General features: G+C 33.5%; 3 protein-coding genes across 5 annotated transcripts in view; 1 reads left to right on the plus strand and 2 right to left on the minus strand.

Annotated features, from left to right (window-relative positions):
• LOC106711683 (zinc finger and BTB domain-containing protein 44) overlaps nucleotides 1-2,277 on the minus strand; it is an 80,887-nt gene extending 78,610 nt beyond the window's left edge. The window contains exon 1 of the mRNA XM_045684928.1: nucleotides 1,438-2,277. The gene's annotated coding sequence lies outside the window, so the exon portion shown is untranslated. The remainder of the gene's footprint in view (nucleotides 1-1,437) is intronic.
• Nucleotides 2,278-6,571: 4,294 nt separating this feature from the next.
• Nucleotides 6,572-7,829, plus strand: LOC123722610. Its single transcript, XM_045684926.1, has 3 exons — nucleotides 6,572-7,038; nucleotides 7,250-7,336; nucleotides 7,583-7,829. Exons 1-3 carry the CDS (start codon nucleotides 6,879-6,881, stop codon nucleotides 7,693-7,695), a joined length of 360 nt encoding a protein of 119 aa, XP_045540882.1. The 5' UTR covers nucleotides 6,572-6,878; the 3' UTR covers nucleotides 7,696-7,829.
• Nucleotides 7,828-9,803, minus strand: LOC123720944 (putative nuclease HARBI1). 3 transcript variants are annotated; one of them, XM_045684921.1, is made up of 6 exons: nucleotides 9,457-9,803; nucleotides 9,125-9,375; nucleotides 8,809-8,993; nucleotides 8,593-8,725; nucleotides 8,380-8,521; nucleotides 7,828-8,289 (listed from the first exon to the last, which is right to left on the minus strand). In XM_045684921.1, the coding sequence occupies exons 2-6, from the start codon at nucleotides 9,371-9,373 to the stop codon at nucleotides 8,159-8,161; spliced, it is 840 nt and encodes a 279-aa protein (XP_045540877.1). In that variant the 5' UTR covers nucleotides 9,374-9,375; nucleotides 9,457-9,803; the 3' UTR covers nucleotides 7,828-8,158. The 3 variants fall into 3 exon arrangements, with proteins under 3 accessions (XP_045540877.1, XP_045540878.1, XP_045540876.1); XM_045684922.1 differs by having other exon boundaries at nucleotides 8,401-8,521; nucleotides 9,125-9,803; XM_045684920.1 differs by having other exon boundaries at nucleotides 9,125-9,803.
• Between the last annotated feature and the right edge of the window lie 11,355 nt (nucleotides 9,804-21,158).

The following is a 21,158-nucleotide window of genomic DNA, read 5'->3' on the forward strand; positions in this document are numbered from 1 at the left end:
ATATTAGTAAGATTAATTATGATTTTGCAATCATTAAAACCTAGCTGTCGCCCGTGACTCCGTCCATGCGAAATTGAAAAAAAAAAACTTATAAAATTAGTAGCCTATGTGTTCTTTCAGTCTATTTTCTACATATATGCCAAATTTCAGTGAGATCAGTTGAGCCGTTCTGCAGATGCCTTCTAACAAACATCCATCCATCCATACATCCAAACAATCACATTCTTTTTGAAGGACACATAAGCTACTATTTTTTTTAATTTCGCACAGGCGAAGTCGCAGGCGACAGCTAGTGATATTTATCCATATAAATATAAAGTTTAGTTCATTTGTATTATTGTTATTTTTTAAGTATCAAATTAAAATAAAAAATTTAAATCTAATAGGATTAATTTATACAAAATTATAGGATGTTACAAGTTTGTTTAGCAGTCTATTTTTAATTTATCTTAGTTGTGAAATCTTGCCTTATATAACATTATTGCAAAACTGGCTTAAAATAAACTAAACTTTCTTTGTGTTGGATTTTAGTCTAAATGTACATTGCAGTGCCAAAACAAAAAAGTTTTAACTAAATGTACATTGCAGTGCAAACAATAATTGATAGTTTTTTTTTAGGTTTTAGGCCACCAATCTTTTCTGGCTCCGGCTGGAAAAATATGTCGGATAGTTTAGGAATACATAAGAGACAATTATGTTTATTTGATGTTAATTATTATACATTTAAGGATATATAAATTGAAGACAGTGTTAATCTTGTATTAATTATTCTAAATGTAATTTTAAAAAAAATCACTTAATTATGGACATAAAATTTTCACACGGTCCATTTTAAGTTTTACATTTAATTTGAATATTCAAGAATAATTTCTTGCTCCATTTTTGAATTATAAATGAGGATATATCAATAATTTTTGTTTTTTTTTTCTATAAATTCTTGCAACAAAGTCACAACAGACAAGACTATTGTTATATTTATTTTATATATAAAGAGGAGTTTAGTGGAAATAAAGGTTTAATTTGGTGTCCATGTTTGAAAAAAAATAATAATCTTGTTTTAGAATAATCACTTATGCACTTTTGAAATAAAATTTTTGGAAAACACTGTTAGAAAATATATTGGCAGATTAAGCATAGATAAAATCAGATAGATTTAACACATTTTCAGACGTAAAATAATTCTTAGAATAAATTTAAATAAATCAATGATTATGTTATCTATGCTAATTGCAACAACCTCTGTATATAGATTAATGATTATTTGGTTTTTTTAATTTAAATAGTTTAAAACCTTTCATTGCTTCATAATTAACAGTGTTTGGATTTTGGAAATTCTGTTGAAACATGAAATGCAGCAGAGATGGTTTATAGCTGATTCTCAATGAGCTGTTGACCGAGTTGTGGTTCACCATTGTATTCTAGGACCGGAGTACTTACAGATACGTGCAACTGCGACCAGTCCAAGCAACAGACGGGTGGCCAGCCGACATGCGATCTCGGCTGCGTCGTAACCCGCCGCTTCGTCCCCCAGACATCCGTCACAACATAAAAACACAATTCTGCCGAATGCTTTCCCGCACGGAATGCACTAGACACAACTATTAGACAAACAAAACAGTAAAAACACGCACTGTAACAAACATTTCAAACGTAGCACTGTAGACATCGAAACCGTCTCGTTACTCCCATCGAAGCACTAACCCATATTCGAGCGGCGTATTACCGTGTAATGAACGGAATTATTACCAATTTACGGCACCGCGCACGACGTCCGTTCGCCGCGAGAAAATACGAGTAAAACGTTTTTCGAAAGCGCCTAGACACTCGCATGCGGACCTTTCGAAAAAGTACAAAATACAGTCGCGCGCTAAATAGGAAAATCGATAAGGCCGCCGAACGATCGTCGGATCACAACTAGAATAATAATTTATCAAAAAATGTAATAAAAACGACATTATTTCTTGTGACGGTTTTGAGCTGTCATAATTTTCTACGTGAAACTCGGCCGATTGGAGCGGTGCGCCGTGTCCTCATCGTATCATAGACGAGCGCGGCGTTCCAACTCGGGCGGGTAGCGTTCGCGCGCCAAGCGATTCGCGACCTTATCGACGTCGACGGCGACTCTTCGACTTTCGTATTTGGCGCTAAGTTTGCGAAAAAATTCGAAACGGACGCAAATCTGTTTGTAAAACTTACGACCGCCGATGTTCAGTGAATTGGAAAATTCCAAATAATAAAATAGCAGAGCGCGCGCGACGTCCGTACACAGAAACGAGACACCGCGACACACTGTTTTTGAAACATTTGGCTCGCCTCGACGTCATTTTTGGCGTATTTTGAGTTGATCGCGTACGGGAAAACTCGAAAGCGTTCGGACGTAAGAAAGGGATGGAAAGTAACGCTCGCGGGCGAAACTAAACTTTATAGCCCTTTGCCGTGCGTACTTTATATATTTAGTCATACAGGAAAATGAATGAAGCCGTACTATTTTCAAGTTTTTTTTTTAATTCTATTCTACATATACTATGCTAGAGATTGAGTAGAAACGAAGGAACGGCTGTTTTTCTATGTAAATCTGCATTAGTGTGCGTAGCTTCCCGCACCGTGTATGTATTCATCAGATAAAAAGTGCACTTGTGGTTGTGGGCGTTATTGTATTACATAAAAATTGTATAGCTAGCGACTTTGGCTCACGGAATCGATCGATAATCTAAAAATTCATTTAATATTTTCCAACGAGTCATGTTCGTGTTCTTTCGTCGAGTTTGTTGACTGTTTCGAAACTGACTTCCCTAGAAAATTATATACGGTACGGCCTCAACTACTGGCACAGCAATTGACTGTGTCTAATACATTGTGCAAGACTTATTACATTTAAGTTTTACTGTTTAAAGTATTATGCGTTTTTAAAAGGAATTACTCGTGCCGTTATATGTACTCGAATAACAATTTGTAATGCGACTTTGGAGTCGGATATCACTTCGATAACATGATTCGGCAAAAATGAAGTTAAATAAACAAAAAAAAAATGATTGGTAATTACGAGTATAACGAATTACTAAATCGACTGTTTTAATGCTTATTTGAATATTTCTACACTAAGTATTATTTTTAGCGGTTAAATAATCATTTAATGGAAAATTTACTCGGTTTATTGACTTTGTAGATACCGTATGTTAGTTGATGTTTTTAAAAATTCAGTCGAATTGATAACCTCCTTCTTTTTGAAGTCGGCTAAAAATGGAATACAAACTCCTTATCTTTCGAAAAAAAAGTACTGGCACACATGAATTGTTTGATATAATTTATTTATGAAATTACGATGTTAATTTATTAAACGCAAGCGTTGGTTTATCTTATCACTGTTATTTCAAAACACAATTGACTGAACATTTATTCATAAATGAGTTTTGATGTTGTAAAGAATTATAAATCGAGCTATATGTAACTAGAATTACGTAATATGAAAAAAAAATATTTTTTTCAATTATGGTACATCTATGAGCCGTTCTTCTGCCTAATTTTAGCCCTTTTTAAAAGTAAAAAAAGATACCTACATATTATAGAAATATTTGTCTGAATATTACGATTATTTTTAAAAATCTTTTTCATAATGAAATCAAAATCTCAGATAATATTCTATGAAATGAGTGATTGTAAATATCAAGCTTTGATTTGTTCTTTCGATGGGTACCGATATCTGAGTTGGACACTGACCTCTATAATGGCCAGGTTGTGAGGTTAGTATTTTGTGTCGATTTGATTTTCGCCATTTTAGTACTGTCGGTGGCGGTTGGTAGAAGAGGGTTCGAATTAATAATAGACGTAGAAAGGCGACAGTAATTTTAACTAGCACTTATAAAGTCTCAAAGAAGCAAAAGCTGTCATTTCCAAGCCTGTCCATCAGATATCCATAAAGATTCGTAAAGTTTTTGTAAATAGTATCGTGATGGTGTGTTTTTTTTTTTTAAAAGGTGTTTTAGTCGTTGATTTCCCATTTTTGTCAACCTTCGGAGCGCCATATTCACTTTGAACTATAACAATATTTGTTTTCGTGAGTGTTTTATTCTTCAAACTTGAATTAAAAAAAAAGTATACGTTTCCATTAATAGTAGTTTTCTAAATATTATGTTAAATTGAATACATCGTGTGTGTGTGTTTAATTTGTTACAAAGGTTCTGTAATTATGAAGTTTAGCGAGGCGAAGATGGTCATTGTAAAAATGTAAGTAAAAAGTTTTTTCACGAAATAAACTTAATAAACTATTACAGTACTACCACGGATACAGAAGATATCGCATTGCACGATAACATCCAACTTTTTCTACTTTCCTTAAATTTGACTACTGTTATAATATTATAAATGTGAATGTTTTGGATTGTTTTGTTTGTAAGCGGGAAAATTCAAAACGGCTTAACGGTTCTGGGTGAAATTTGGATTTAATAACTTTCTGAAATAGCGCATACATAAGTTAGTGGACTAAGTTTTTTTTTATCTTACTAATTTTGTAAATACGAATATTTGGATGTATGATGGATGGATGTTTGTTAGAAGGTATCTCCAGAACGGCTGCATGATTCTCGATGAAATTTGGCATAGATGTAGAACATAATCTGGAAGAACACATAGTCTACTAATTAAGTTTTTTTATTTTATTTAGCGCGGACATAGTCGTGGGTGACAGCTAGTACGATTTTATGTGCGTTTTTAAGAACGTGATTAGTCATCTGGTTTATTGCATCAATAAATAAAATTATACAAAATTAAATAAGTTAATATTCTATTTTTTAAAGTTCATATATTTTTTTATAGTAATATTATAATTAGACGGCAATATAATTTTTATAATATCGCCTAATTTGCATCAGACATTAATAAATAATAATTATTAAATTAGGATAATTATAAAAATAATGGCCGAAGCACCGGAGTAGACTTGTTATTATTTTTGCTCGACTTTACAAAAGTAAGGCGAAAGTATGTCCTCCGGAGCATTTTGTTGCTTGGTGATTTCTTCAGTGTTATTATTTTCAATACGAAATTACTTCTAAAAGACGCTATCGTATCATACGTTTTACTAATATTATAAATGCGAATTCGAATTTTTAGATGGATGGATGTTTGTTTGAAGGTATCTCCAGAACGGCTGCATGGATCTCGATGAAATTTAGAACAGATATAGAATAGTCTAGTCTGGAAGAACAAATAGCTACTTATTACGTTTTTTTTTAATTGCGCGAGGACGTAGTCGCGGGTGACAGCTAGTGAGTCTATAAAACTTTTTCCATCAACAATACGTCAAAAAAAGACGGGCAAAGACGATAACAACTGTAACTGTCAATGTCAAAATTTGGCGCGATTTAGCTTGATAAATTATTAACAGTTACAAGTGTTGCTATTTTTTCTACAATTAAGATTGCAAACTATAGAAACTGGCAAAGCACTCGAAGCGAGACCGCATTCCAGCTTGCGAAATGTGTGCATGGACCATTTTCGAAAAATTACAGCAAGAAAAAAAAAACAACTAGAACTGTGTCAACTCTTGTTTTTCATAGTTTAGTTTGATTTCCAAACGCTCGGATAGTGAAATCTATGCGGTGACTTTGGATTGAAGTTTTTATTACGGTTACCATGTTGATAGTTTTTGCGGGAACAAATTGTATAGGCGTCAAAAGTATATGAAGAAATTTTTCACTTTTTTTTTCTTTACAGTATAACATGATGGCAAAGGAAAGATAAGACAACAATGATAGATTTTTAAAATATTTGTTTGTTTAATAATTTGCTTGTAATTAAGGTACCATGCGATAGTGTCATTTTTTGACGAAATAAAATTTGTAAAATTTATTTCCTTCCAATAATTTAAAACCTTTAAACCATAACAAAAATCTTAAAGGCCGGCAACGCATCTGCAATTCTCCTAGTGTTGCGGATGTCCATGGGCGTCGATGATCACTTCGGTGTTCGCGCCGCTCGTTTGCCCCCTTCTCTTATAAAAAAAACTTGAGAGGTGTCAAGGGACACCCGGATGGAACGAAGTTCCTTTCGATTAATTAGTGAAGGAACCAATGTTTATTCTATGAATAAAAAACATAAGTCTTCACAAGAAGTACATTTTATTTCTATGAATTTTCGTTATATTTTGTCACGTCGTTGCCATGGTGAAGTAGGGCTCATTCGTCGTTAACATACTTACTATAGCAAAAAGTATCGTGACAACTTTTCGTAAGAATTTTTTCCGTCTAGCCCCCTTTCATAACGCGCGATAAGGAACTTCGTTCCAATAAATAATAATAACAAAGGTATAAAAAAAATTACTAAGTATAACATTTACCCGACTGATCATTTGTTTATGTATACATATAATTTTATGTGATTGTCGATTCCAATTTCCAAATTCCAAAAAATTAGGTTTCATACGGTTCGTATTCTTCCCTTGAGTGTCATAGGGTCGGTGAGTTTTTTAACAAATAGTTTTTTTTTTATAAAAAGGAATCATGGCCGCCCTACTGTAACACAATCCGCGGCCGACGACTCCGCTATTTTCCCACCTTTCTCCGCAATATCTGCGGGGTTAGGCAGTAAAAAACTAAAAACGAAACGATCGATCGTTTCGTCTAAGCGATAGCGTCTCTCGTTTTTCCGTGTAAGGCTAGGCAGTAACAGACGACAGTCGCTTTCGTGCAGACGAAGGTGAATCGTCAAAAAAAACAAATTATTGTCTATACTTGACGATCAACATTGTGTCATTTGAATTTGACGTATAAAGGTCAAATATTCTCGCGGTAAAAATACAAAAGTTTAGTGAAGTGTTTGTGTTTCAATTTACGTTTTGTAAAATGAATTCTTAAAACGCAAGCAATGAGCAAATCGCCATAATGGTGGAATTTATGGAAAGGTACGTCAATAACGTATTTAAAATGGTAAACACCCCGCAGGGAAGACTGAGGCGCCAGGAACTTTGCCAACTATTAAAGATGTTGCTGGGTAAGGCAGGTAGTGATCCTGACAAGTCTATGGAGCAATGGATGGATCAAGGTTGGTTCTAATGTAATAATGATTGTAAACATAAAACAAGACATTCATTCTGAAGCATGTTTGTTATGCTGGCAGACACATCCTTTTTTATTTTACTTATTCTTTGCAAGTGCCCTTGCTATTGAATCATGTATTTAATAACAATAGTTTTGTAGTTGCCATTTTCCTAGCTACGAATATCACATTTCATCACCCAAACTTTATATTTTAGGAGTACCAGTAGAGGAACAGTCAAATGAGGAGCCTCCAGTTGAGGAACCATCTATCCAAATACAAATTTTGGAGCAGATCACTGACAGTAATTTATTACAATCCTGTTATTTCATTTAGAAAACAGATATGCAAATCTATTCTTCAGTTGGTAACTGTATTAATAGAAAAATATTTAATTAGTACCTAATTCAATTTATTTGCCCATGTTTCTGTTTAATCATTTGGGTAAAATAAATTAACTAAAATCAATTGATACAATTTAATGTTTAGTTTTATCTTATTATATACAGTTTAAATATTAATATTTACTAACTTTATCATGATATTTCAGATGATGAACAAAATGATATATATGTTGCCTCCTCTTCAAGAGTAAAGCTGCCCCATCATCAGTTCAAAGGAGAGGGAAATGGCATCCAGGACCCTCACTCACTGGCTTATTAATGTAATGCTTATGCTTTGAGATGCAGTCTCAAATGCAAAAACATGTAACATTTACATTGGTTTTGGTTGTAACTTGTGTAATTAATGTTTAAGTGAATATTGAAATAAAAAATAATTGTATATAAATAAAGTTTATTTTTAATTTGTAAAACATTCATCTTCATCATATTTCTTCTTAAAAATACACTTTTAGACATTATTGTGTGGGCTTCTTCAACCAAACTAAAAACTGCCAATAATTAGTCTATTCCTAACAGCCCGCCCCACAATCACATCCGGCCCGTTTTCAACAACAGTTGGTTGTGTAAGAGCAGTGGACAAAAGTACTTCTGCATCATCTGTAGGAGTTCCTCTTGAATCTATGAGCATGTTATGCAGTACCACACATGCAATAACAATTTCTGCTGCATAATCAGGGTGATAATAAAGGATATGCTGACCTAACAAATATCAAAATCTATATTTAACCAAATGCCCTTTCTATGCAGTTTCGGGCCTTGACATGCACTCTAGTGTAGTTCTCTCCTCTAGATCCTGGTTCTGCATTCAGAATAGGTGTCATAAGGTAGATCCTTTGAGGGTAACCACTGTCACCTAAAATGTTATAAGTAATATTAAAGTTACAAATAATATTTAACATAGAACATCACCTATTAAATATTTTTCTACTAAAAATACAATTACCCAACAACCAAACTGACTTGCCAGATAGTTGCAGAGCCTCCATATGGCTTTGCAGTCTTCTACTTGCCCAGATATGACTGTTGTGACTTGCACCATCAAACTTGGCATTAACATTAGTGATTCTGAGATCACTGTCACATACCTAAAATATTTAATTGAGATTAATCTTTAATTATCTTATAATTATTATAACAAACATAAAAAGGTTCATACCATTTGGACATTAAGAGAATGAAAGCCTTTTCTGTTATAAAAACAAAGTACATCTGCAGCTGGACGAACTATGGCCACATGGGTGCAATCAATGGCACCAATTACACCAGGAAAATTAAACTTAGTATAAAATCTGTAAAATAATATTTGTAAGTAGTTGTATGTGCTCAAGGTAATAAAAATAAAATGACGGAAGTTATATATAGTAACCCCTACCCTTGCTTAATTTTAGTTCTTTGTGTGCTTGTTTGTGGGAATTGTATCCATTTATTTGAAATCTCATTCAGAGCTTTTGTCACCTCTCTGATACACCGACTTACACTTTTTTGATTCATGTGTACCTCATTAGCAACACCTTTCTGATATGAACCCATGGCATAAAAGTTCAATGCTGTCAGCACCTAAAATATAATAATTGTGTCAGTATAAGACTCAAAGTGACTAAAGTTAACATTAATCATATTAAATACATAATCACCTTTTAACACACATATATTAAAAAAAACACATATATCATAAGAAATCAATTTACCTTAAGTTCCAGTGAAGTTGTTTTCGAGCCTTTTAAACTGGTATTGTGCCTGAGCTCGTCACACAACGAGTGGAACTCTTCCTTATTCAGCCTGTAATGAGCTCTAAACTGCCACTCCGGAATTTTTTGGAGTAACCGTTCGCGATTCTTTAATCTTTGTAGAAGCATACGCTGCCCACGCTGCCGAGACATATTTTTAGCTTCGGCATCTGCAGCTTCTAACATCAAGGCGGTCCACATGCGAGACATATCTATAATATGCCAAATCATAAATTGTTTACTTTATTCAACTAACAAATCATTTATAACATAATACCAAATTGATTTCTCACCTTAGAAGTTTTATTTAATATTTAATAATAGTTTAAGATATTTAACTAAAGTTGATTCGGTTGACTTCGCGGCAAAACGAGACACCTTTGTCGATCGTCTCAAAAACGAACGATCGTGTCGCTTTTAAAACGATTGGAAATGTCATTTCGTGTTACTGCCTAAGAATTTCAAAGGAATTGGTCGAAAAACGATAGACGATAGACGACGCTTCGTCTTTCGTCTTTCGTGCGTGTTACTGCCTACGGTTTTAACGCGTGACGTCAGACGTCAGTCTCTCAACCAATCACAATCGAACGACAGTCGCTTTCGTTTCGTTTTTGTTTTTTACTGCCTAACCCCGCTGTACAATTCACGTTACATTGCGTTTACTTATTGTCGTCGTGTCTACATACGAATTACTAGATTAGTTTAACATTACGTTCTAGTTATTTAAAAATGTCTAGTGGCGCCGATGATCATCTCACGGGGTTCCGCTCGTTTGATAAAAAAAAAAAATCACAGATGTTTTTTTTTCAGTAATCGAGAATTTTTGACACTCAGGGAAGCATATAAATAGAACACCTTACTAGCCAAAATCGGTTCAGTCGTTTTGACTACAGGGGGCCTAGTACGAATATTTAACGGGCCTTCGTTATAGCATAGACAAAATATGTCAAAGTATGACATTTGTTGGTGTACTTTATTCCCGGTAGGGGCGCTAATTTTGACATAATTGACCACGACGATACAAAGGCGCTTGTCACAAATATTAGTGCTAGGCAAACAGATCACAATAAATAAAAACGATAAGGTACCGCAAGGCTTGACTGTTGACATTTGAGTGTTGTGATTTTGACATTGACAGGAGGCGCTAGTGGGTTAATTTAGTTCAACTTAAGTCTCCGGATCAAATAAGTCTATCTAATATAGAAAATTCTAGTGTCGCGGTGTTTGTGGTTAAACTCCTCCGAAACGGCATGACCGATTCTCATGAAATTTTGTGAGCATATTGAGTAGGTCTGAGAATCGGCCAACATCTATTTTTCATACCCCCCCCCCATTTAGTTTTTTTTAACTGCGCGCGGACAGAGTCGCGGGCGGCAGCTAGTAGGTTTATAGAATGAGCGCAAAATTAAAAACGAAAACAACGCCTAATTAAAATAATCATTATATTTCGTCAGCCGAATAAAATAAATAAATTATTGTCGAATTTAAATCACTAGGGGGTATTCTGTTATAAAACGTGGTTCGATTGAAATATTAAATCGAAATACGATCTTATTGACATCCAAACATAAATTAAATATTTAATATCAATTTGAAATAATTATTTAATTCTAGTAATTTTGTAGTTAAATATATAAGGAATTTATATGCTAAGATTTTCCTATAATGCTTACGGTAAAGGAACATCATGATGCAACGTGAATATATCTACGAAGTAATTCAAAGATATGTGTGAAGTGAACCCGCAGTGGGCTAGCGTGGTTGACAATGGCCTAGTTAACCCTGACTTAGGGTAGGCTTCAAGCCCTTCTGTGGGGACGTATAGCTGATGATGATGAGTCCTTGATAAGCTGAGCCTCTCTAATTGTACTTGTACTCTGTAATTGTATAACATTATCTACTCTCATGTTACAATATCACTTTTTGTCTAACAATTTTGACAAAATAATTGAAGATTTGAAATATCGTAATGGCCGCTATAAGATGTACAACTGTACTCAGGGTTTTTCTCTCAGTGGGAACAAAAAACAGTTGATTAGTTTAATGATATCTTCCGTTTATAGCTTATCGTAACTTCCTTATAAAAAGATTCAAGCTTGTCGCTTTGATACCTCGTTATGATGCCAGTTATTAAGGGGAACGTCAATTTCCTTATTGTTAGGAATTGAATAAATAATTAGCAGGGTTTGGACATGTTATGCGGAGGGATGATGATCATATAAACAAAAAAGTAATGAGATTGAATGTGGATGGCTATAAAGGTAAAGGAAGACCAAAGAAAGTATGGATGGATTGGGTGAAAGAGGATAAAAAAAAAGCGTAAGAAGGGGGTGAATTCAGATATGACGGCTGATAGAGATGTATGGAGGAGTACATACTGTGCCGACCTTCCATAGTGGTAAGGGCAGGTTGATGATGATGATGATGATGATGGTAGAAATTGAAATACCTTTAAGTATGGTATAGCCCGCAATAATATCTTTTGTGTGAATAGACCGGATCGACCAGTGTAATACCACGATCACATAGAAGATAGAACATAGACGTGTAGTGGAAGGTATTCCACGTTTTGTCTGATGAGTTTGTTTTCCGGAGGCCTCATTTTAGTCCTCTTCTCCTTTCCATCCTTTTTTTACAAGGGAGGGATGGGCAGGATAGGCGAAATATCTTCCTTCTATGCTTTCTCTGTCTATTTAAGGTTGGCAGTGCATCTGCAAATGTCTATGGGCAACCCGCTATTTTTGTGTATTCAAATGGGCGCTTACTCGCTTGCCACCCTTTGCTATAGAAAATCTTATTCTGAAATGTATAGGTATTGTTAACATCACGTCTAATTTCTAACAGGCTTATCTTCTTAGGTCAAAAGTATAAGGCCAAAGTTTTTTCCATGTCAAAAAAGTCTTTTTTTGTTTTTTACTTAAATAGCAACATTTTTACCCTTCCAGAAATTTCCGTGTCATATAGTAGAAGTTGTAGTAAAAGTTAAGTTTGATTTTTTTTGAAAACTGACATAAATATAACGCATCTAACATGGTTTATAAGTGAATTTAAAATTCAAACATAGATTTGTTTAAAGGTGGGTATAGACTAGAGCATTTACTTGTAACAAAACAACGAGCCGCTCTATGATAGGTATATTGTGTATCACACTTTCACGAACCAGACGTGCTTTGGAAACTATGCTTTTACCTGTCTCATATCATTCGTTAAAACGTTACATTACATAGAAATGCTTGAGAAAATGCTCTAGTGTATATTCACCCTAATGTTAACCAAAAAGTTTCTGTTATATTACCGTATCTCAGATGTCATCTAAAGCTATTAAATATATCACAATATATCTTTTTAATTGGTTAATAATAAACTCAAAGGAACTTTACAACTAATAATGCCCTAACCTTAAAATATTTTGAATGGAATCTATTTTATCTTATTTTTTTAATTTCAAGGTTATGATAAGGGATCGTGCATTAATCACGTGAGTTGATTAACTTCTGTTCTCCATCCCATTCTGGTGATATGTAGTGAGAATTAAGACTTTGCCCTTCTCTCTATATCTAAATAATTTAGAAAATAAATACATGTGATTTACTTTTAGATGCCACCCGCCTCGTTTAGTTTCGTGATGTTTCGTGATTTTTTTCCGAACCACTTCCTTTGTATCCTCACGTGATTAATTGACCATTCCTAAGATATTTTTATGTTTAAAAACAAAAATTGTCTTTAATTTCATTTTCATTTATATTTTCATGACAATTTTATCATAAAAATGAAAAATTCTCGTATAAAATGTTGGCAGTTGTCTATATTTTGTACTAAAAAAATAATGAAAAAATTCTTCCTAACAAAAAGATAAGGGTCTGTTGAAGTACTTTATAGGAAGGATAAATGAAATTAATTAGAGAGTTAGAGAATAAGAATGTAAAACCCCGCCATATTGAGACTTCGTACCTCTCAAATTGAATAACAGCAAGCTATTGTAATTTGATATTACTTGACAACTGGGTCAGACAAATTTGGTGATCTACATATACTATAATAAAATACGATTGTACGTGTGTAAGGCCGCGTTTGTTCCGGGTTATCCTAGAAACGACTGTTATAGGTAACTTTTTTCTGCGCTGATGAAGTCACGTGCGACCGCTAGTTATAATTACGAATTTTAAATCTTATAATCCTCGACAGCTGAGACAAGGCTAATTTCAACAAGGCTATAATCTACATAGGATATAGAAAAAATGCAGATTAAAATTTTTTCAGTTACATTTGTATTTATTTTTATGATTAAATATTTATTAATAATTATTTCACTAATTAAACAAGATCTATTTTAATTTATTGACAAGTTTGAATAAAAAAAATTATAGATAAAAAAAGTGTGATCAAATCTGTGACGCCTTCGCATTGGTGACAAAATATGTATGTTTTTTTTCTATCATACCAAGTACAGGCTTACAATCGGCTTAAAAAATCGTTGGTTAGCTACGCAAAGATAATGAAACTTTATGTATTTTTGTATGGACCATGTGTCTGCAATAAAGTTTTATTATTATTATTTCTTTTATATTAATTCTGTCTCCGCCTGGCTGGTTTTTATATGATAGATAAAGTAAATAAATAATGGTAAAATAAAAACTAATAAATATACTACGTATTTACGATAAATACATATATATATAAAACCTAAATTACACACTATACATATATACATACATAAATAATCCTAGCCAGACGGGATTCCCTCGGCAGGGGAGACCAGACGGCCAAGGGTCAGGGAGAAAGGGAAAGAAACCGGCGGACAATTATTATTATTATTATTTATACCGACATTTTTTTATATTAAAAGGTGGCAAACGAGCAAACGGCCACCTGAATTATGGTCCATAGACATCCGCAAATGCATCCTACCTATAATCAATGGAGAAGAGGACGCACAGAAAGAGGATATTTCCCCTTCCTATGCGTCCCTTCTTCCGTCAAATCCACTTCCCCTTTCCTAATAAGAAAAAGGTGGGAGGGGAAACAGCACTAAAATTAGGCCTTCGGCACCACACTCATCAGACGAAACGCGGAATTACTTCCACTTGACGCTTGTCTTCTGTGTGGTCGTGGTATTTCACCGGTCGACCCGGCCCATTCGTGCACCCAACAAATATTGTTGTTGTGGGATATTTATAAAGAATTCATTAACTATTGAAAAACCTTAGAAATAGCCGCTTCGTTGTACAAAATAAATTCTGTCACATAACGCGATATCGACATCCTGTCTCTTAAAAGTCAAAGAACCATTCGATTTTAAAGACATTAAAAAATCACATAAACGTTTTCAAATAACTTTTTGTCTATTAATCAAGCTGTTATCGATTTTACGACGTTAAATTGAAAATAAAAAAATGTTGTTTCAAAAATTACGGCCTAATTAAATTTTTTTTGACTAAAAGCTTTGTTCATTAAAAACATTGTAGAAATGTTACAAACACCCGTATAGTAGATATTTTACGATTAGAACCGTACGAATTAAAAAAAATGTTAATTAAAAAAAACTGCTTATTTAATTTTATCTACGATGAAAATGTTTAAACTTTCGTGAGACATAATTATAAATTAATAAAGAGATTTGTTCGCGGTGGCGTCACGTCTCGCACTCGTCAGTGCGAAGTTCTCAAAATAAACACTCGCCCTGAAGATGGACCCCCGACGGGTCCGAAACTAGTCGGTGCGACAATCATACGTGAGATAAGCCGTTCTTAATTAATTTTTTATCTAAGATTTTATACGCAATAGTTTATGGGTGTATAAATAAATAAATTTTAATTATAATCATAAAAAACGTACATTGTTTTTGGATATTGTAAAAAAGCTATAATCTGTAATTTACAACGTCCTCTCTTTTGGACAACACTAATTATGACAGTCCTTACGAAGGTACATTTCCCGCTCAATTTCGATAGTATTTTAGTGATATTAAAGTGCTTTATTTTAATTACAACATCCTGTTTACGAATAAGAAGTTTTATGATTCAAAATAAACAAAATTTGTCCTCGAAATTTATTGAAACACCATTTTTTAAAATTGATTTTTTTTCTGCTATATAAGAAAAGGTTACGTGGCCATTGCCACTTCGTTTATTCGGCCAGTGATAATTCGTTGATTAAAAATGCTTAATTATAATCCATTTAGTTGTTTGAATAGTCGTTAATTTTTTTTCTTATAATTAATACTATATAAAAGTTTAATTTTGAATATAAAATAAATTAAACTGGCTAAAAGTTCAATTTGTGTTTCACGTGTTACATAAACATATTTTAGAGATACGAAAATCGTTAAAAATTATCAGTGACAAATTTCGTGCATTTTAGATCAGTTTTGAATAACATGATTTTGTTAAGTAAAAAGTAAAAAACTCAACTGACTACTTCTCCTACACTCGGAGGATATGAAACAAATGACACTTCCTCAATTGTCAAAATGAATTCAGTCATTTATACTCTAAGCCGTTACAATGGAACATACAAATTTACATATAGTCATACAAGGATATCTGACCATATGAGACAGGCACTGCTATCGGAGTTAGTTCTATAAAATATGCAAAACAAAAATGGACATAGAAAATTATAATAAACTAGCTTTTACCCGCGACTCCGTCCGCGCGGAAAAAAAATAGAAAACGGGGTAAAAATTATCCTATGTCCTTTTCCTGGTCCTAAGCTACCTGCCCACCAATTTTCAGTCAAATCTATTCAGCCGTTCTTGAGTTATAAATAGTGTAACTAACACGACTTTCTTTTATATATATAAGAAGTAAGTATGACAGCTACAGTACGAAAAGAACTTTGTGACACTTTTTTGATATTAGCAGGAGGGCGTTAGTGAGCTATAATAAATTAGTTTGACTTATGTCCACTTGTTCAGATGTCCTTGTCGGTTTATATGCGCCAATAAATTTACCCTCCTGTCAATCATTAGAAAGTTATTTGTTGTACGAGTATAATCTCTGATCTGATCTCTGCAAAATGCATCTTATCCTGCGCATCAAATATTTTTTCATATTTACTCTACTACTCGGCTACTCTAATTCATCGAAAAAACGAAGTGACTGCAGATGCGTCGTCTACCTTTTATCCACGGAGGAGGAGACGCAAAGAAAGTGCTGCACCTTCTTCATCAAATCCTCTTGCCCTTCCCATCCCTTCCTTATCAGAATAGGGTGGGAAAGGAAGAGGACTAAAATTAGGCCTCCGGTACGCACACTCTTTAGACGAAACGCGGAGTTACTTCCACTTGAGGCGAGGGCGAACCGGCAAATTCGTGTAACAGATGTTGGCGTCTACCAGTTACCGGATAAATAGAAATAATTATTTTATTTCACCGCAATTAATAACTGTGTGCCGATAAATTCAAAGATGGCTGACCAGGCTAGATTAAATTTAATCGGAACACATATTAACATCTGACAAAATGATTGACTTACTTAAATCGAATCAAATGTATTTTATTGATTCAAAATTAAAAAAAAAAAACATGCACTACGATACTAATTAGATTTAAAAGTCAATTTAAAATTAAATAGACTATCTATGGTATTTCTACGGCCGTTGACAGAAGTTGCCCCGCGCATATCGGACACATTATCGTATCGTTGACAAATACATAACTTTGACAGCTGTCAGATGTTTTGGTGCCGCGGAAATGAAATGCCCGGAATGGGTCATCAGATTTAATCTAAGAGGCATCGAATTGGATTGGTCAAAGGTGATATAAAATTATGTCTGAATACGTCTTATTACATTAATTTGAAAATAAAAACTATAAATTTACTTCACGACGACGCGACGATTGAAAAGTGAAAATGAAGAGAACTTTGTTGTTTTATTTAATACTAGCTGTCACCAGCGCCTCTGTGTGCACGTCATGAAAAAAAAAACTTAATAAGTAACCTATGTGTTCTTCCAAACTATGTTCTACATCTGTGACAAATTTCATCAAGATCCGTTGAGTTGTTCCAGAGATACCTTCAAACAAACATTCATCTAAACATTCGCATTTATTAGTAAGATAAAAAGGTGACTTTTTTTGTAACATAAAAACCAATGAACACTAGGATTTATTTCAATTTTTTCGCCCCGCTTTGCTTTAAAATGATGTTTCTCTTTTTTTTTTATATAAATATTATGATTTCGATTCTATTTGGCTTGAATCAATTAACTACTTTTATTTAAATACTAGATTATCAAACAATATTCTCACGGGTGTCAAGAATATCTAGTTTTTTATTTGTGGTGTCATTACTAATGGACGAATTCGACCAATTTATAGCCGAATGTACCTAACTATAAAAAACTTAGTGTCTAAATTATATTTTTAATTACACATATGACAACCATTTTATCGCACATTAATATTAAACATTACCAGAAATCACGATTATTGAAATACTAGCTGTCGCCCGAGACTCCGTCCGCGCGGAATTAAAAAAAAACTTAATGAGTAGCCTATGTGTTCCTCTATGCCAAATTTCCGCGAGATCCATGCAGTCGTTCTGGAGTTACCTTCAAGCAAACATCTATCCATCCATCTATGTAAATAGGGTTGCCAGGTCGCCAAACCTACTAGCCGGACAGACCAGCCAGTTTGGCCGGACATTTGGTTGAAAAGGTCGGACAGCCTATATTATTTAGGATTTTGTCTCAATATAAATAGGTACACTCTCGTTTGGGAAATGTAAAAAGCCTAACAATAGCCGGAAAACCGTTTATGTTGGCCGGACACGCAATCAAAAAGCCTACCTATGTCCGGCTTTATCCGGACGCCTGTAGACTTCCGAAATGCAATCTTTAAAAATAAATAATGAAGTACTCATAGAAGAAAGCATTGTATCACCACAATGCTTTCTTCTTGGTTAAACATATCACCACGTTGACGTCATTAATACCAATCAGCGGCGGTCAAAGGGTTAAAACGCGCTATTAAACAATATCGTAACTGTATTTTTTGGAGTAATACAGTCTGTTTCTTATGAACTTCTTAATTAAAAAAATAAATAAATCAACTATCTTAAATTCGAAAAAAGGATTGAGTCAGAACTAATTTATTGAATCTTGAATAATCGTTCTATATATTATATAGTTGTTAAAATTGTAGTGTCTTTATGTTGTGTATGCTTTATTTATAACGAAAAAAAAATGGTTCGTCTATCTGTCTGCAAATCCGCATTTGTTCAAGTTAAACTGCGAAACGGTTGGACCGATTCTGATGAAACTTGTACTGGAAAGCAGCTGATGTATACGGAAGTATTTAACTTAGGCAATTTATTTTCATTTTTTTTTAAATTCGTTATTTTAAATTTGGAGCAACAGCTAATATTATATCATTTCATTTCACCAAATTATGTTTCTGTTGAAAATATGTTACTGTATAATCAGCCCGCTACACATTTCAGTTAAAACTGTAGGTGTGTAGCCGCCTTTATGCGTTCATTTTAAATAGGATACACTGTTTTTTTTTAAACAATCTTACTAATATTGTAAATGTGAATGTTTAGACTTTAGATGTATGTATGGATGTTTGTTTGACAGTATCTTTTGAAGGGCACAACGGATCTTGATGATTGGCACAGATGTAGAACATAGTCTGGAAGAATACATAGGCTACTAAGATTTTTTTTAAATTCCGCTCGGACGGAGTACAGTGCGACAACTAGTATTTCTATAAATAGATATAAATGTTCCAAAAATAATACGTTTATTTTGACTCAAATGTTGTTCATAATTAAACTATAATAATAATACTTCAGCCAAGGTGGCAATATCTCTGTCAGAGAGACCTTGCACAACACGCGGCTGCTGGCTGCCCGGATTGAATTTTGTCTTTTATTCCGCGTTGTTTTGAATGAAATTTATTTCTTGAAAGTTTATTTTTAGATTTGAGGTTATTGTTTTAATTGAGAGTTGTTTTTGGTAAGCTAATTAAAGAAAAATTTAATAGCATTTCGATTCAGGTTATTTTTAAACATAAGATATTGTGTCACATTTTGATAGTGTTGTGCATGACCGGTAAAAACAAAACTGATAATTAATTAAATTAACCTGATTGTTTTTAACGTTCTTTTAAATAGAAAGCCTTTAAGTCGACAACAACCTTTAACACTTTTCAAGTGTTTTTACAAAATTGTGTGATAAAATTGAATGATATAAAAATATAAATAAATTCAATAGAAACATTTTGGAATCTACGAGTTTTAGCGTAAATTGTAGTTTGTCTATCGTTAGGTTTTAGATTGGGACAATGTATTTTTTTTTATAATTCTTAGCGGACCAAGGTCATCGGCACGCTGCGCAGTACCCTTCCCGCATCCCGCTGCCCCCGTTAAACCTAACATTGCGTTCTGCGCAACGACTCACGCGACGTTAAGTTATGTGTAACTGTTATATATATCTAAATATATTGACCAAATACAGAATAATCTACTTCAAGCCTGTCTGCTGTGAGGTTGAGGTAAATTACCGTTCGAGATTTATCATTGCATATGAATATTTAAAGGAGAAAGTGGTATTTCCCGAAAACGGTCAAGGTTGTTTGTCTTTTACAAATCAAAAGGACACCGACTGTTAAAGGGCTTAATTAAAAATGTACCAATATTTTAATACAAGTATCCAAAGTGTTTTATTTAGGTGTTTATATCCCCAATACCGGTCACTCATTAAAAAAAGGTTAATCAACAAAAATCCCTGAAATATGACGAGTTTTAAGTTTTAAATTAAGAATGGCTAGCAAGCTTCTTCGCAGCCAAGTACACGTCCAAGAATTCGAGCATAAAAAAAAATATAAAAAACGGTCGTAAACGGGAACGGCGCGGGAGGAGGGCGAGAGGTAATGGCGAGGGGGGGGAGTTTCTCAAACTCCCTACGTTTTGAAAATCGATGACGCGGCGCGTGTGTGGACCGTTTTGAAATTTCCAAGTATCTATAAATTGTAAAATAACCTTTAAATGAAACCAAACTTTATTTCAATCCCATAAAGTCCAATATGTAATGATGTCGTCGGATCGAAGGCAAACTTTTTTTTTCTTTCTTATGAGACCAAAAATATTACGTAACGGCCGCCTCCTCCCGCCAAAATAGACGTTTCTCTTTACGATGTATTTTCGGTGAAGCACATTTCTTTAGAGCCGCGCGTTTCATTGTACCATAAACCACTGATTGGTTATGGAATATCGGATTTTATACTGATTGCAGTGCTCTATGGCATTTTGGTTTTAAATGTTCGATTCTTTCTTCACATAAATTTAAAATCAATTGCATATTTTTTTAAACATATTCGTGCCAGAAATTATCTTCCGACCTTCTTCTTTTTTAATTTTTTCATACATTTTTCGACAAAGTCGTTATGATAATTTAATTTATTTCGAATTTAGATAGGTTTTAATTAGACGATAATTAACACACATTTAAAGTTCGTAGATTGCCGGAGACGTTTGGTAAAAAAATGTCATACATAATAATGAAGCCATCGATGTTATTAAGTTCTATATCTCTATAACTCAACAAACTTATTAAATTAAAGTAATTAATTAATACTTTAGTATAATAATTATTAAACGTATAAATTAATTATGGAGACGTTACATAATATTACTAGTTTCCATTCTAATCTATATAAATAAAAACAAATTGTATATTTTGATAAAATTTTACATATTTTGTAAAAACTTTTGTAGAATGTTTGAATTCCATAGACGGTTTGTGCCCTAAAATTAAATGAGAATAAAATAAAATAAAATCATATTTCGTTTTTTTGAAAAACATTATTTGAAATAATTTTGATATAGACCGACAAAGCTATCTGAACCGGTGGACATAAATGAAACTAAATCATGACAGCTCACTAGCGTCCTCCTGTCAATCTCAAAAATGTTACAAAATCGTCTTTGTACTGTAAGCTGTCATTTCATTTTCTATGTCTAAGTAGGTTTTATATATATTCTGAAAGAAC

Source organism: Papilio machaon, chromosome 28, assembly GCF_912999745.1.
Source record: "Papilio machaon chromosome 28, ilPapMach1.1, whole genome shotgun sequence".
NCBI lineage: Eukaryota > Metazoa > Arthropoda > Insecta > Lepidoptera > Papilionidae > Papilio > Papilio machaon.

Bases quoted from the DNA above. Each gene is read 5' to 3' on its own strand.
- LOC123722610 (XM_045684926.1), top strand. From the start codon at position 6,879: ATGGTGGAATTTATGGAAAGGTACGTCAATAACGTATTTAAAATGGTA. The intron at 7,039-7,249 runs GTTGGTTCTAAT...TTTATATTTTAG, and splicing joins GGAGCAATGGATGGATCAAG to GAGTACCAGTAGAGGAACAG. The intron at 7,337-7,582 runs GTAATTTATTAC...ATGATATTTCAG, and splicing joins TTTGGAGCAGATCACTGACA to ATGATGAACAAAATGATATA.
- LOC123720944 (XM_045684920.1), bottom strand. From the start codon at position 9,394: ATGATTTGGCATATTATAGATATGTCTCGCATGTGGACCGCCTTGATG. The intron at 8,726-8,808 runs GTAGGGGTTACT...ATTATTTTACAG, and splicing joins AGAACTAAAATTAAGCAAGG to ATTTTATACTAAGTTTAATT. The intron at 8,522-8,592 runs GTATGAACCTTT...TAAATATTTTAG, and splicing joins ATTCTCTTAATGTCCAAATG to GTATGTGACAGTGATCTCAG.